At 46.1% G+C, this 16437-nt stretch overlaps 1 protein-coding gene across 1 annotated transcript; it reads right to left on the reverse strand.

The window, feature by feature from the left end:
• Window positions 1–14846: 14846 nt before the first annotated feature.
• Window positions 14847–16337, reverse strand: LOC108134002 (ileal sodium/bile acid cotransporter). Its single transcript, XM_017254147.3, has 2 exons — window positions 15327–16337; window positions 14847–15264 (listed from the first exon to the last, which is right to left on the reverse strand). The coding sequence occupies exons 1-2, from the start codon at window positions 16329–16331 to the stop codon at window positions 14905–14907; spliced, it is 1365 nt and encodes a 454-aa protein (XP_017109636.2). The 5' UTR covers window positions 16332–16337; the 3' UTR covers window positions 14847–14904.
• Between the last annotated feature and the right edge of the window lie 100 nt (window positions 16338–16437).

Raw genomic sequence — 16437 nt, forward strand, 5'->3', positions numbered from 1 at the left:
TTCCCCTTGGAAAAGTGCGAATTCGGGTTTTCCTCAGTTTTTGGCGAATATCTTGGCTATTTCGCACCGGATCGTAAAAAGGGATGCCATTTAGGAATCGGGGATCCTTTCGCCGTCGATCTGCATCCAAGGATTCCTAAAATCCTCCAAAAAAAATTTTGGCCCGATTTTTGGCAAAAATCCTGGGGGTTCCCCTTGGAAAAGTGCGAATTCGGGTTTTCCTCAGTTTTTGGTGAATATCTTGGCTATCTCGCACCGGATCGTAAAAAGGGATGCCATTTAGGAATCGAGGATCCTTTCGCCGTCGATCTGCATCCAAGGATTCCTAAAATCCTCAAAAAGAAATTTTGGCCCGATTTTTGGCAAAAATCCTGGGGGCTCCCCTTGGAAAAGTGCGAATTCGGGTTTTCCTCAGTTTTTGGCGAATATCTTGGCTATTTCGCACCGGATCGTAAAAAGGGATGCCATTTAGGAATCGGGGATCCTTTCGCCGTCGATCTGCATCCAAGGATTCCTAAAATCCTCCAAAAAAAATTTTGGCCCGATTTTTGGCAAAAATCCTGGGGGTTCCCCTTGGAAAAGTGCGAATTCGGGTTTTCCTCAGTTTTTGGTGAATATCTTGGCTATCTCGCACCGGATCGTAAAAAGTGATGCCATTTAGGAATCGGGGATCCTTTCGCCGTCGATCTGCATCCAAGGATTCCTAAAATCCTCAAAAAGAAATTTTGGCCCGATTTTTGGCAAAAATCCTGGGGGCTCCCCTTGGAAAAGTGCGAATTCGGGTTTTCCTCAGTTTTTGGCGAATATCTTGGCTATCTCGCACCGGATCGTAAAAAGGGATGCCATTTAGGAATCGGGGATCCTTTCGCCGTCGATCTGCATCCAAGGATTCCTAAAATCCTCAAAAAGAAATTTTGGCCCGATTTTTGGCAAAAATCCTGGGGGTTCCCCTTGGAAAAGTGCGAATTCGGGTTTTCCTCAGTTTTTGGTGAATATCTTGGCTATCTCGCACCGGATCGTAAAAAGGGATGCCATTTAGGAATCGGGGATCCTTTCGCCGTCGATCTGCATCCAAGGATTCCTAAAATCCTCAAAAAGAAATTTTGGCCCGATTTTTGGCAAAAATCCTGGGGGCTCCCCTTGGAAAAGTGCGAATTCGGGTTTTCCTCAGTTTTTGGCGAATATCTTGGCTATTTCGCACCGGATCGTAAAAAGGGATGCCATTTAGGAATCGGGGATCCTTTCGCCATCGATCTGCATTCAAGGATTCCTAAAATCCTCAAAAAGAAATTTTGGCCCGATTTTTGGCAAAAATCCTGGGGGTTCCCCTTGGAAAAGTGCGAATTCGGGTTTTCCTCAGTTTTTGGCGAATATCTTGGCTATTTCGCACCGGATCGTGAAAAGGGATGCCATTTGGGAATCGGGGATCCTTTCGCCGTCGATCTGCATCCAAGGATTCCTAAAATCCTCCAAACAAAATTTTGGATCGATTTTTGGCAAAAATCCCTGGGGTTCCCCTTGGAAAAGTGCGAATTCGGGTTTTCCTCAGTTTTTGGCGAATATCTTGGCTATTTCGCACCGGATCGTAAAAAGGGATGCCATTTAGGAATCGGGGATCCTTTCGCCGTCGATCTGCATCCAAGGATTCCTAAAATCCTCAAAAAGAAATTTTGGCCCGATTTTTGCCAAAAATCCTGGGGGTTCCCCTTGGAAAAGTGCGAATTCGGGTTTTCCTCAGTTTTTGGCGAATATCTTGGCTATTTCGCACCGGATCGTGAAAAGGGATGCCATTTGGGAATCGGGGATCCTTTCGCCGTCGATCTGCATCCAAGGATTCCTAAAATCCTCCAACAAAAATTTTGGATCGATTTTTGGCAAAAATCCTAGGGGTTTCCCTTGGAAACCCGCGAATTCGGGTTTTCCTCAGTTTTTGGCGAATATCTTGGCTATTTCGCACCGGATCGTGAAAAGGAATGCCATTTGGGAATCGGGGATCCTTTCGCCGTCGATCTGCATCCAAGGATTCCTAAAATCCTCCAAAAAAAATTTTGGCCCGATTTTTGGCAAAAATCCTGGGGGTTCCCCTTGGAAAAGTGCGAATTCGGGTTTTCCTCAGTTTTTGGCGAATGTCTTGGCTCTTTCGCACCGGATCGTAAAAGGGGATGCCATTTAGGAATCAGGGAACCTTTCGCCGTCGATCTGCATCCAAGGATTCCTAAAATTCTCCAAAAAAAGTTTTGGCCCGATTTTTGGCAAAAATCCTGGGGGTTCCCCTTGGAAAAGTGCGAATTCGGGTTTTCCTCAGTTTTTGGCGAATATTTTGGCTATTTCGCACCGGATCGTGAAAAGGGATGCCATTTGGGAATCGGGGATCCTTTCGCCGTCGATCTGCATCCAAGGATTCCTAAAATTCTCCAAAAAAAAATTTTGTCCGATTTTTGGCAAAAATCCTGGGGGTTCCCCTTGGAAAAGTGCGAATTCGGGTTTTCCTCAGTTTTTGGCGAATATCTTGGCTATCTCGCACCGGATGGTAAAAAGGGATGCCATTTGGGAATCAGGGATCCTTTCGCCGTCGATCTACATCCAAGGATTCCTAAAATCCTAAAAAAAAAAATTTTGGCTCGATTTTTGGCAAAAATCCTGGGGGTTCCTCTTGGAAAAGTGCGAATTCGGGTTTTCCTCAGTTTTTGGCGAATATCTTGGCTATTTCGCACCGGATCGTAAAAGGGGATGCCATTTAGGAATCGGGGATCCTTTCGCCGTCGATCTGCATCAAAGGATTCCTAAAATCCTCAAAAAGAAATTTTGGCCCGATTTTTGGCAAAAATCCTGGGGGTTCCCCTTGGAAAAGTGCGAATTGGGGTTTTCCTCAGTTTTTGGCGAATATCTTGGCTATTTCGCACCGGATCGTGAAAAGGGATGGCATTTGGGAATCGGGGATCCTTTCGCCGTCGATCTGCATCCAAGGATTCCTAAAATCCTCAAAAAGAAATTTTGGCCCGATTTTTGGCAAAAATCCTGGGGGTTCCCCTTGGAAAAGTGCGAATTCGGGTTTTCCTCAGTTTTTGGCGAATATCTTGGCTATTTCGCACCGGATCGTGAAAAGGGATGCCATTTGGGAATCGGGGATCCTTTCGCCGTCGATCTGCATCCAAGGATTCCTAAAATCCTCCAAAAAAAATTTTGGATCGATTTTTGGCAAAAATCCTGGGGGTTCCCCTTGGAAAAGTGCGAATTCGGGTTTTCCTCAGTTTTTGGCGAATATCTTGGCTATTTCGCACCGGATCGTAAAAAGGGATGCCATTTAGGAATCGGGGATCCTTTCGCCGTCGATCTGCATCCAAGGATTCCTAAAATCCTCAAAAAGAAATTTTGGCCCGATATTTGGCAAAAATCCTGGGGGTTCCCCTTGGAAAAGTGCGAATTCGGGTTTTCCTCAGTTTTTGGCGAATATCTTGGCTATTTCGCACCGGATCGTAAAAAGGGATGCCATTTAGGAATCGGGGATCCTTTCGCCGTCGATCTGCATCCAAGGATTCCTAAAATCCTCAAAAAGAAATTTTGGCCCGATATTTGGCAAAAATCCTGGGGGTTCCCCTTGGAAAAGTGCGAATTCGGGTTTTCCTCAGTTTTTGGCGAATATCTTGGCTATTTCGCACCGGATCGTAAAAAGGGATGCCATTTAGGAATCGGGGATCCTTTCGCCGTCGATCTGCATCCAAGGATTCCTAAAATCCTCCAAAAAAAATTTTGGCCCGATTTTTGGCAAAAATCCTGGGGGTTCCCCTTGGAAAAGTGCGAATTCGGGTTTTCCTCAGTTTTTGGTGAATATCTTGGCTATCTCGCACCGGATCGTAAAAAGGGATGCCATTTAGGAATCGGGGATCCTTTCGCCGTCGATCTGCATCCAAGGATTCCTAAAATCCTCAAAAAGAAATTTTGGCCCGATTTTTGGCAAAAATCCTGGGGGCTCCCCTTGGAAAAGTGCGAATTCGGGTTTTCCTCAGTTTTTGGTGAATATCTTGGCTATCTCGCACCGGATCGTAAAAAGGGATGCCATTTAGGAATCGGGGATCCTTTCGCCGTCGATCTGCATCCAAGGATTCCTAAAATCCTCAAAAAGAAATTTTGGCCCGATTTTTGGCAAAAATCCTGGGGGTTCCCCTTGGAAAAGTGCGAATTCGGGTTTTCCTCAGTTTTTGGTGAATATCTTGGCTATCTCGCACCGGATCGTAAAAAGGGATGCCATTTAGGAATCGGGGATCCTTTCGCCGTCGATCTGCATCCAAGGATTCCTAAAATCCTCAAAAAGAAATTTTGGCCCGATTTTTGGCAAAAATCCTGGGGGCTCCCCTTGGAAAAGTGCGAATTCGGGTTTTCCTCAGTTTTTGGCGAATATCTTGGCTATTTCGCACCGGATCGTAAAAAGGGATGCCATTTAGGAATCGGGGATCCTTTCGCCATCGATCTGCATTCAAGGATTCCTAAAATCCTCAAAAAGAAATTTTGGCCCGATTTTTGGCAAAAATCCTGGGGGTTCCCCTTGGAAAAGTGCGAATTCGGGTTTTCCTCAGTTTTTGGCGAATATCTTGGCTATTTCGCACCGGATCGTAAAAAGGGATGCCATTTGGGAATCGGGGATCCTTTCGCCGTCGATCTGCATCCAAGGATTCCTAAAATCCTCAAAAAGAAATTTTGGCCCGATTTTTGGCAAAAATCCTGGGGGTTCCCCTTGGAAAAGTGCGAATTCGGGTTTTCCTCAGTTTTTGGCGAATATCTTGGCTATTTCGCACCGGATCGTAAAAAGGGATGCCATTTAGGAATCGGGGATCCTTTCGCCGTCGATCTGCATCCAAGGATTCCTAAAATCCTCAAAAAGAAATTTTGGCCCGATTTTTGGCAAAAATCCTGGGGGTTCCCCTTGGAAAAAAGCGAATTCGGGTTTTCCTCAGTTTTTGGCGAATGTCTTGGCTATTTCGCACCGGATCGTAAAAAGGGATGCCATTTAGGAATCGGGGATCCTTTAGTCGATCTGCATCCAAGGATTCCTAAAATCCTCCAAAAAAAATTTTGGCCCGATTTTTCGCAAAAATCCTGGGGGTTCCCCTTGGAAAAGTGCGAATTCGGGTTTTCCTCAGTTTTTGGCGAATATCTTGGCTATTTCGCACCGGATCGCGAAAAGGGATGCCATTTGGGAATCGGGGATCCTTTCGCCGTCGATCTGCATCCAAGGATTCCTAAAATCCTCCAAAAAAAATTTTGGCCCGATTTTTGGCAAAAATCCTGGGGGTTCCCCTTGGAAAAGTGCGAATTCGGGTTTTCCTCAGTTTTTGGCGAATATCTTGGCTATTTCGCACCGGATCGTAAAAAGGGATGCCATTTAGGAATCGGGGATCCTTTCGCCGTCGATCTGCATCCAAGGATTCCTAAAATCCTCAAAAAGAAATTTTGGCCCGATTTTTGGCAAAAATCCTGGGGGTTCCCCTTGGAAAAGTGCGAATTCGGGTTTTCCTCAGTTTTTGGCGAATATCTTGGCTATTTCGCACCGGATCGTAAAAAGGGATGCCATTTAGGAATCGGGGATCCTTTCGCCGTCGATCTGCATCCAAGGATTCCTAAAATCCTCAAAAAGAAATTTTGGCCCGATTTTTGGCAAAAATCCTGGGGGTTCCCCTTGGAAAAGTGCGAATTCGGGTTTTCCTCAGTTTTTGGCGAATATCTTGGCTATTTCGCACCGGATCGTAAAAAGGGATGCCATTTAGGAATCGGGGATCCTTTCGCCGTCGATCTGCATCCAAGGATTCCTAAAATCCTCCAAACAAAATTTTGGATCGATTTTTGGCAAAAATCCTGGGGGTTCCCCTTGGAAAAGTGCGAATTCGGGTTTTCCTCAGTTTTTGGTGAATATCTTGGCTCCTTCGCACCGGATCGTAAAAGGGGATGCCATTTAGGAATCGGGGATCCTTTCGCCGTCGATCTGCATCCAAGGATTCCTAAAATCCTCCAAACAAAATTTTGGATCGATTTTTGGGACAAATTCTGGGGGTTCCCCTTGGAAAAGTGCGAATTCGGGTTTTCCTCAGTTTTTGGCGAATATCTTGGCTATTTCGCACCGGATCGTAAAAGGGGATGCCATTTGGGAATCAGGGATCCTTTCGCCGTCGATCTGCATCCAAGGATTCCTAAAATCCTCAAAAAGAAATTTTGGCCCGATTTTTGGCAAAAATCCTGGGGGTTCCCCTGGGAAAAGTGCGAATTCGGGTTTTCCTCAGTTTTTGGCGAATATCTTGGCTATTTCGCACCGGATCGTAAAAAGGGATGCCATTTAGGAATCGGGGATCCTTTCGCCGTCGATCTGCATCCACGGATTCCTAAAATCCTCCAAAAAAAATTTTGGCCCGATTTTTCGCAAAAATCCTGGGGGTTGTCCTTGGAAAAGTGCGAATTCGGGTTTTCCTCAGTTTTTGGCGAATATCTTGGCTATTTCGCACCGGATCGTAAAAGGGGATGCCATTTGGGAATCAAGGATTCCTAAAATCCTCAAAAAGAAATTTTGGCCCGATTTTTGGCAAAAATCCTGGGGGTTCCCCTTGGAAAAGTGCGAATTCGGGTTTTCCTCAGTTTTTGGCGAATATCTTGGCTATTTCGCACCGGATCGTAAAAAGGGATGCCATTTAGGAATCGGGGATCCTTTCGCCGTCGATCTGCATCCACGGATTCCTAAAATCCTCGAAAAGAAATTTTGGCCCGATTTTTGGCAAAAATCCTGGGGGTTCCCCTTGGAAAAGTGCGAATTCGGGTTTTCCTCAGTTTTTGGCGAATGTCTTGGCTATTTCGCACCGGATCGTGAAAAGGGATGCCATTTGGGAATCGGGGATCCTTTCGCCGTCGATCTGCATCCAAGGATTCCTAAAATCCTCCAAAAAAAATTTTGGATCGATTTTTGGCAAAAATCCTGGGGGTTCCCCTTGGAAAAGTGCGAATTCGGGTTTTCCTCAGTTTTTGGCGAATATCTTGGCTATTTCGCACCGGATCGTGAAAAGGGATGCCATTTGGGAATCGGGGATCCTTTCGCCGTCGATCTGCATCCAAGGATTCCTAAAATCCTCCAAACAAAATTTTGGATCGATTTTTGGCAAAAATCCTGGGGGTTCCCCTTGGAAAAGTGCGAATTCGGGTTTTCCTCAGTTTTTGGCGAATATCTTGGCTATTTCGCACCGGATCGTGAAAAGGGATGCCATTTGGGAATCGGGGATCCTTTCGCCGTCGATCTGCATCCAAGGATTCCTAAAATCCTCCAAACAAAATTTTGGATCGATTTTTGGGGGTTCCCCTTGGAAAAGTGCGAATTCGGGTTTTCCTCAGTTTTTGGCGAATATCTTGGCTATTTCGCACCGGATCGCGAAAAGGGATGCCATTTGGGAATCGGGGATCCTTTCGCCGTCGATCTGCATCCAAGGATTCCTAAAATCCTCCAAAAAAAATTTTGGCCCGATTTTTCGCAAAAATCCTGGGGGTTGTCCTTGGAAAAGTGCGAATTCGGGTTTTCCTCAGTTTTTGGCGAATATCTTGGCTATTTCGCACCGGATCGTAAAAGGGGATGCCATTTGGGAATCAGGGATCCTTTCGCCGTCGATCTGCATCCAAGGATTCCTAAAATCCTCAAAAAGAAATTTTGGCCCGATTTTTGGCAAAAATCCTGGGGGTTCCCCTTGGAAAAGTGCGAATTCGGGTTTTCCTCAGTTTTTGGCGAATATCTTGGCTATTTCGCACCGGATCGTAAAAAGGGATGCCATTTAGGAATCGGGGATCCTTTCGCCGTCGATCTGCATCCACGGATTCCTAAAATCCTCGAAAAGAAATTTTGGCCCGATTTTTGGCAAAAATCCTGGGGGTTCCCCTTGGAAAAGTGCGAATTCGGGTTTTCCTCAGTTTTTGGCGAATGTCTTGGCTATTTCGCACCGGATCGTGAAAAGGGATGCCATTTGGGAATCGGGGATCCTTTCGCCGTCGATCTGCATCCAAGGATTCCTAAAATCCTCCAAAAAAAATTTTGGATCGATTTTTGGCAAAAATCCTGGGGGTTCCCCTTGGAAAAGTGCGAATTCGGGTTTTCCTCAGTTTTTGGCGAATATCTTGGCTATTTCGCACCGGATCGTGAAAAGGGATGCCATTTGGGAATCGGGGATCCTTTCGCCGTCGATCTGCATCCAAGGATTCCTAAAATCCTCCAAACAAAATTTTGGATCGATTTTTGGCAAAAATCCTGGGGGTTCCCCTTGGAAAAGTGCGAATTCGGGTTTTCCTCAGTTTTTGGCGAATATCTTGGCTATTTCGCACCGGATCGTGAAAAGGGATGCCATTTGGGAATCGGGGATCCTTTCGCCGTCGATCTGCATCCAAGGATTCCTAAAATCCTCCAAACAAAATTTTGGATCGATTTTTGGCAAAAATCCTGGGGGTTCCCCTTGGAAAATTGCGAATTCGGGTTTTCCTCAGTTTCTGGCGAATATCTTGGCTATTTCGCACCGGATCGTAAAAAAGGATGCCATTTGGGAATCAGGGATCCTTTCGCCGTCGATCTGCATCCAAGGTTTCCAAAAATTCTCCAAACAAAATTTTGGATCGATTTTTGGCAAAAATCCTGGGGGTTCCCCTTGGAAAAGTGCGAATTCGGGTTTTCCTCAGTTTTTGGCGAATATCTTGGCTATTTCGCACCGGATCGTGAAAAGGGATGCCATTTGGGAATCGGGGATCCTTTCGCCGTCGATCTGCATCCAAGGATTCCTAAAATCCTCCAACAAAAATTTTGGATCGATTTTTGGCAAAAATCCTAGGGGTTTCCCTTGGAAAATTGCGAATTCGGGTTTTCCTCAGTTTTTGGCGAATATCTTGGCCATTTCGCACCGGATCGTAAAAAAGGATGCCATTTGGGAATCGGGGATCCTTTCGCCGTCGATCTGCATCCAAGGATTCCTAAAATCCTCCAAACAAAATTTTGGATCGATTTTTGGCAAAAATCCTGGGGGTTCCCCTTGGAAAAGTGCGAATTCGGGTTTTCCTCAGTTTTTGGCGAATATCTTGGCTATTTCGCACCGGATCGTAAAAAGGGATGCCATTTAGGAATCGGGGATCCTTTCGCCGTCGATCTGCATCCACGGATTCCTAAAATCCTCGAAAAGAAATTTTGGCCCGATTTTTGGCAAAAATCCTGGGGGTTCCCCTTGGAAAAGTGCGAATTCGGGTTTTCCTCAGTTTTTGGCGAATGTCTTGGCTATTTCGCACCGGATCGTAAAAAGGGATGCCATTTAGGAATCGGGGATCCTTTCGCCGTCGATCTGCATCCACGGATTCCTAAAATCCTCCAAAAAAAATTTTGGCCCGATTTTTCGCAAAAATCCTGGGGGTTGTCCTTGGAAAAGTGCGAATTCGGGTTTTCCTCAGTTTTTGGCGAATATCTTGGCTATTTCGCACCGGATCGTGAAAAGGGATGCCATTTGGGAATCGGGGATCCTTTCGCCGTCGATCTGCATCCAAGGATTCCTAAAATCCTCCAACAAAAATTTTGGATCGATTTTTGGCAAAAATCCTAGGGGTTTCCCTTGGAAAATTGCGAATTCGGGTTTTCCTCAGTTTTTGGCGAATATCTTGGCTATTTCGCACCGGATCGTAAAAAAGGATGCCATTTGGGAATCGGGGATCCTTTCGCCGTCGATCTGCATCCAAGGATTCCTAAAATCCTCCAAACAAAATTTTGGATCGATTTTTGGGACAAATTCTGGGGGTTCCCCTTGGAAAAGTGCGAATTCGGATTTTCCTCAGTTTTTGGCGAATATCTTGGCTATTTCGCACCGGATCGTAAAAAGGGATGCCATTTAGGAATCGGGGATCCTTTCGCCGTCGATCTGCATCCACGGATTCCTAAAATCCTCGAAAAGAAATTTTGGCCCGATTTTTGGCAAAAATCCTGGGGGTTCCCCTTGGAAAAGTGCGAATTCGGGTTTTCCTCAGTTTTTGGCGAATGTCTTGGCTATTTCGCACCGGATCGTGAAAAGGGATGCCATTTGGGAATCGGGGATCCTTTCGCCGTCGATCTGCATCCAAGGATTCCTAAAATCCTCCAAAAAAAATTTTGGATCGATTTTTGGCAAAAATCCTGGGGGTTCCCCTTGGAAAAGTGCGAATTCTGGTTTTCCTCAGTTTTTGGCGAATATCTTGGCTATTTCGCACCGGATCGTGAAAAGGGATGCCATTTGGGAATCGGGGATCCTTTCGCCGTCGATCTGCATCCAAGGATTCCTAAAATCCTCCAAACAAAATTTTGGATCGATTTTTGGCAAAAATCCTGGGGGTTCCCCTTGGAAAATTGCGAATTCGGGTTTTCCTCAGTTTTTGGCGAATATCTTGGCTATTTCGCACCGGATCGTAAAAAAGGATGCCATTTGGGAATCAGGGATCCTTTCGCCGTCGATCTGCATCCAAGGTTTCCAAAAATTCTCCAAACAAAATTTTGGATCGATTTTTGGCAAAAATCCTGGGGGTTCCCCTTGGAAAAGTGCGAATTCGGGTTTTCCTCAGTTTTTGGCGAATATCTTGGCTATTTCGCACCGGATCGTGAAAAGGGATGCCATTTGGGAATCGGGGATCCTTTCGCCGTCGATCTGCATCCAAGGATTCCTAAAATCCTCCAAACAAAATTTTGGATCGATTTTTGGCAAAAATCCTGGGGGTTCCCCTTGGAAAATTGCGAATTCGGGTTTTCCTCAGTTTTTGGCGAATATCTTGGCTATTTCGCACCGGATCGTAAAAAAGGATGCCATTTGGGAATCAGGGATCCTTTCGCCGTCGATCTGCATCCAAGGTTTCCAAAAATTCTCCAAACAAAATTTTGGATCGATTTTTGGCAAAAATCCTGGGGGTTCCCCTTGGAAAAGTGCGAATTCGGGTTTTCCTCAGTTTTTGGCGAATATTTTGGCCATTTCGCACCGGATCGTGAAAAGGGATGGCATTTGGGAATCGGGGATCCTTTCGCCGTCGATCTGCATCCAAGGATTCCTAAAATCCTCCAAAAAAAATTTTGGCTCTATTTTTACCAAAAATCCTGGGGGTTCCCCTTGGAAAAGTGCGAATTCGGGTTTTCCTCAGTTTTTGGCGAATATCTTGGCTATTTCGCACCGGATCGTGAAAAGGGATGGCATTTGGGAATCGGGGATCCTTTCGCCGTCGATCTGCATCCAAGGATTCCTAAAATCCTCAAAAAGAAATTTTGGCCCGATTTTTGGCAAAAATCCTGGGGGTTCCCCTTGGAAAAGTGCGAATTCGGGTTTTCCTCAGTTTTTGGCGAATATCTTGGCTATTTCGCACCGGATCGTAAAAAGGGATGCCATTTAGGAATCGGGGATCCTTTCGCCGTCGATCTGCATCCAAGGATTCCTAAAATCCTCAAAAAGAAATGTTGGCCCGGTTTTTGGCAAAAATCCTGGGGGTTCCCCTTGGAAAAGTGCGAATTCGGGTTTTCCTCAGTTTTTGGTGAATATCTTGGCTCCTTCGCACCGGATCGTAAAAGGGGATGCCATTTAGGAATCGGGGATCCTTTCGCCGTCGATCTGCATCCAAGGATTCCTAAAATCCTCCAAAAAAAATGTTGGCCCGATTTTTGGCAAAAATCCTGGGGGTTCCCCTTGGAAAAGTGCGAATTCGGGTTTTCCTCAGTTTTTGGCGAATGTCTTGGCTATTTCGCACCGGATCGTAAAAAGGGATGCCATTTAGGAATCGGGGATCCTTTCGCCGTCGATCTGCATCCAAGGATTCCTAAAATCCTCAAAAAGAAATTTTGGCCCGATTTTTGGCAAAAATCCTGGGGGTTCCCCTTGGAAAAGTGCGAATTCGGGTTTTCCTCAGTTTTTGGCGAATATCTTGGCTATTTCGCACCGGATCGTAAAAAGGGATGCCATTTAGGAATCGGGGATCCTTTCGCCGTCGATCTGCATCCAAGGATTCCTAAAATCCTTAAAAAAGAAATTTTGGCCCGATTTTTGGCAAAAATCCTGGGGGTTCCCCTTGGAAAAGTGCGAATTCGGGTTTTCCTCAGTTTTTGGCGAATATCTTGGCTATTTCGCACCGGATCGTAAAAAGGGATGCCATTTAGGAATCGGGGATCCTTTCGCCGTCGATCTGCATCCAAGGATTCCTAAAATCCTCAAAAAGAAATTTTGGCCCGATTTTTGGCAAAAATCCTGGGGGTTCCCCTTGGAAAAGTGCGAATTCGGGTTTTCCTCAGTTTTTGGCGAATATCTTGGCTATTTCGCACCGGATCGTAAAAAGGGATGCCATTTAGGAATCGGGGATCCTTTCGCCATCGATCTGCATTCAAGGATTCCTAAAATCCTCCAAAAAAAATTTTGGCCCGATTTTTGGCAAAAATCCTGGGGGTTCCCCTTGGAAAAGTGCGAATTCGGGTTTTCCTCAGTTTTTGGCGAATATCTTGGCTATTTCGCACCGGATCGTAAAAAGGGATGCCATTTAGGAATCGGGGATCCTTTCGCCGTCGATCTGCATCCAAGGATTCCTAAAATTCTCCAAAAAAAAATTTTGTCCGATTTTTGGCAAAAATCCTGGGGGTTCCCCTTGGAAAAGTGCGAATTCGGGTTTTCCTCAGTTTTTGGCGAATATCTTGGCTATCTCGCACCGGATGGTAAAAAGGGATGCCATTTGGGAATCAGGGATCCTTTCGCCGTCGATCTACATCCAAGGATTCCTAAAATCCTAAAAAAAAAAATTTTGGCTCGATTTTTGGCAAAAATCCTGGGGGTTCCTCTTGGAAAAGTGCGAATTCGGGTTTTCCTCAGTTTTTGGCGAATATCTTGGCTATCTCGCACCGGATCGTAAAAAGGGATGCCATTTAGGAATCGGGGATCCTTTCGCCGTCGATCTGCATCCAAGGATTCCTAAAATTCTCCAAAAAAAAATTTTGTCCGATTTTTGGCAAAAATCCTGGGGGTTCCCCTTGGAAAAGTGCGAATTCGGGTTTTCCTCAGTTTTTGGCGAATATCTTGGCTATCTCGCACCGGATGGTAAAAAGGGATGCCATTTGGGAATCAGGGATCCTTTCGCCGTCGATCTACATCCAAGGATTCCTAAAATCCTAAAAAAAAAAAATTTTGGCTCGATTTTTGGCAAAAATCCTGGGGGTTCCTCTTGGAAAAGTGCGAATTCGGGTTTTCCTCAGTTTTTGGCGAATATCTTGGCTATCTCGCACCGGATCGTAAAAAGGGATGCCATTTAGGAATCGGGGATCCTTTCGCCGTCGATCTGCATCCAAGGATTCCTAAAATCCTCAAAAAGAAATTTTGGCCCGATTTTTGGCAAAAATCCTGGGGGTTCCCCTTGGAAAAGTGCGAATTCGGGTTTTCCTCAGTTTTTGGCGAATATCTTGGCTATTTCGCACCGGATCGTAAAAAGGGATGCCATTTAGGAATCGGGGATCCTTTCGCCGTCGATCTGCATCCAAGGATTCCTAAAATCCACCAAAAGAAATTTTGGCCCGATTTTTCGCAAAAATCCTGGGGGTTGTCCTTGGAAAAGTGCGAATTCGGGTTTTCCTCAGTTTTTGGCGAATATCTTGGCTATTTCGCACCGGATCATGAAAAGGGATGCTATTTAGGAATCAGGGATCCTTTCGCCATCGATCTGCATCCAAAAATTCCTAAAATCCTCAAAAAGAAATTTTGGCCCGATTTTTGGCAAAAATCCTGGGGGTTCCCCTTGGAAAAGTGCGAATTCGGGGTTTCCTCAGTTTTTGACCAATATCTTGGCTATTTCGCACTGGATCGAGAAAAGGGATGCCATTCAGGAATCGGGGATCCTTTCGCCGTTGATCTGCATCCAAAAATTCCTAAAATCCTCAAAAAGAAATTTTGGCCCGATTTTTGGCAAAAATCCTGGGGGTTCCCCTTGGAAAAGTGCGAATTCGGGGTTTCCTCAGTTTTTGACCAATATCTTGGCTATTTCGCACTGGATCGAGAAAAGGGATGCCATTCAGGAATCGGGGATCCTTTCGCCGTTGATCTGCATCCAAAAATTCCTAAAATCCTCAAAAAGAAATTTTGGCCCGATTTTTGGCAAAAATCCTGGGGGTTCCCCTTGGAAAAGTGCGAATTCGGGTTTTCCTCAGTTTTTGACCAATATCTTGGCTATTTCGCACTGGATCGAGAAAAGGGATGCCATTCAGGAATCGGGGATCCTTTCGCCGTTGATCTGCATCCAAGGATTCCTAAAATTTTCCAAAAAAAATTTTGGCTCGATTTTTGGCTCAGTAATCAGGATTACTGATCGAAGGATCCTTAAAATCCCTACAAAAAAATATTGACCCAATTTTTGGCCAAAATAATGCGGTAACCCTTGGAAAAGTGTGATTTCTCACTTTTAGTCAGTTTTTGGTGAATATCTCAACCAATTCGCATTCGATTCAGAAACGGAATACCATTGGGAATTTCCAATTCAAACCCACAAAATTGTAGGGGAACCCCTTGGAAAAAATTCGAAAAATTTAAAAACGATATTCAAGCAATATTTTGAATGAGAAAAGTCGCTTTTGCGTTCGCTGATTACTAAATGGTACTTTATTTCCTGATCGGATAAAAATTGGCAGAGCTATGGCCATCGGAAGGTGCAAAAGTGAGGGACGTTTAGAAAACTATGGCCATCGAAGGAGACTTCAATATTTTGCTGGCTTATAAAGTTTCATTAAAAATCTTTCATTTTGGATAATGGGTATCATCCCATGTCCATCTTGACCAAATACATTTTAGGGATTAGCTAGATTCTTAGTCTTAATTATAATAAAATATTAAATAGAGATTGTTTAATAGAGAGTATAATACTAGTCTAAGGTATTGTCTAAATTTACGGGCGCTGGTAGTGGGGACCATCGTCTTCGTGCTCTGCGGCTGCCATCAGCTCCTTGTGATCGAATCCATCTTCGTCCTGCCGCACATTCCAGCCGAGGCACCGCCGTACGATGTAGAACAGGACAAAAAGGAGGAGGGAGACTAGGGAAGCGGTGATTGGCATCACCAGCACAAGATCCAGCTGGGGCTGCTCCAACTGGCTCGACTGCAGCAGGACAATGGGCATGGTCATGTTGAGGACACTGTTCTCCACGGCCAGGGTCAGGGCGTCGGTGGCGGATCGGCAGAGGAGCTTCGACAACAGGTAGGTGGCCAGGTAACCGGCCAAAGGAAGAGAGATGGCAGCTACTAGGACCTAAAGGAAAAAAGGAATTGTGTTATTGGAGACTTTTAATCTTTAGGGATCGGATTACTCACCTGCCAGGTAAACTCCTCGAAGACGAACCAGTTGAGACCCACAGTCAGCCCCACCAGGCACAGACTGAGCACCACGGAAAGCGGTTTGAGGAACCTAAAGATGAACCTGGTGGTCTTGGGCACACATAGCCGGAGGAGAACACCGATGGCTACACAGGCCACCAGAGCAGCTGCTCCTCCCGAAATCTGTCCAAATGGCACAGCCAGATCTTCGTCGTCGTACAGCAGCCTCCCCAGGACCATAATCCAGACTGGCAAGAAAGCCAGCGCCAGGAGACTGTTGATGGTGGTGGTGGCCACCGAAAGATTGAGGTTTCCCTTGCAGAAAACGGTGCAGACATTGGCCAACCCACCACTGGGCGCCAAGGCCGTGTAGAACAGGGCCAGCTGGAGGGGCCACTGCCCCGGCCAGAGGGCACGACCCAGGCCGAAGCCCAAGCCAGGCATTATCACGTACCGACTGACCACGCCCACCACCGGACCCACGGGGCGGCACACAATCCCCGCCAGCCGGTGGAGGTCCAGGACAGTGCCCAGGTTGAGGAACATCAGCAGGGCCAGGGCGGCCGAGACATACGTGGTCACCCTCTCGTCCACCACTCGAGACCTCAGGACGGAAATGGGCAGGTTATCCGGATAGGTTTCCGACTCAGTCCCTTCCTCAAGGGTCACCTTCAGGGAGCTGTAACCAAACCTCTGACCAGTCACTGCCACCGATCCTCGCCAGCTACCCAACTCATCGAACTGATCCTTGCCAACGGTGAGCGAGGCAGATGCCCTTGCCTCGTCCTCTGAGTAGACCAGGAATCTGTAATCCGCATCCTGATCCCTAATCTGAACATTGTATATATGCAGCTCCACTTGCAGGCTCTCCTTCTCCGAGAGTGCCAGGTGCTTCTGGCCAAAATCCACCAGCCAGTTGCCGGCCAGATCGCCGTACTCCGCCCGGATGAACGGAAGACCCGCGACCACGATCGGGAGTATCCAGTGCCATATGCTTGCCATGGTGCGTCGTTTGTCCAACTGAATGACCGAAAACACAAATGACCACCAAGGGCTGTAAACAAAAGGCCTCTTATCTGGCCAATCACCAGACATTCGGACGGAGACC

The sequence above is a fragment of the Drosophila bipectinata genome, chromosome XL, assembly GCF_030179905.1.
Source record: "Drosophila bipectinata strain 14024-0381.07 chromosome XL, DbipHiC1v2, whole genome shotgun sequence".
Taxonomy (NCBI): Eukaryota; Metazoa; Arthropoda; class Insecta; order Diptera; family Drosophilidae; genus Drosophila; species Drosophila bipectinata.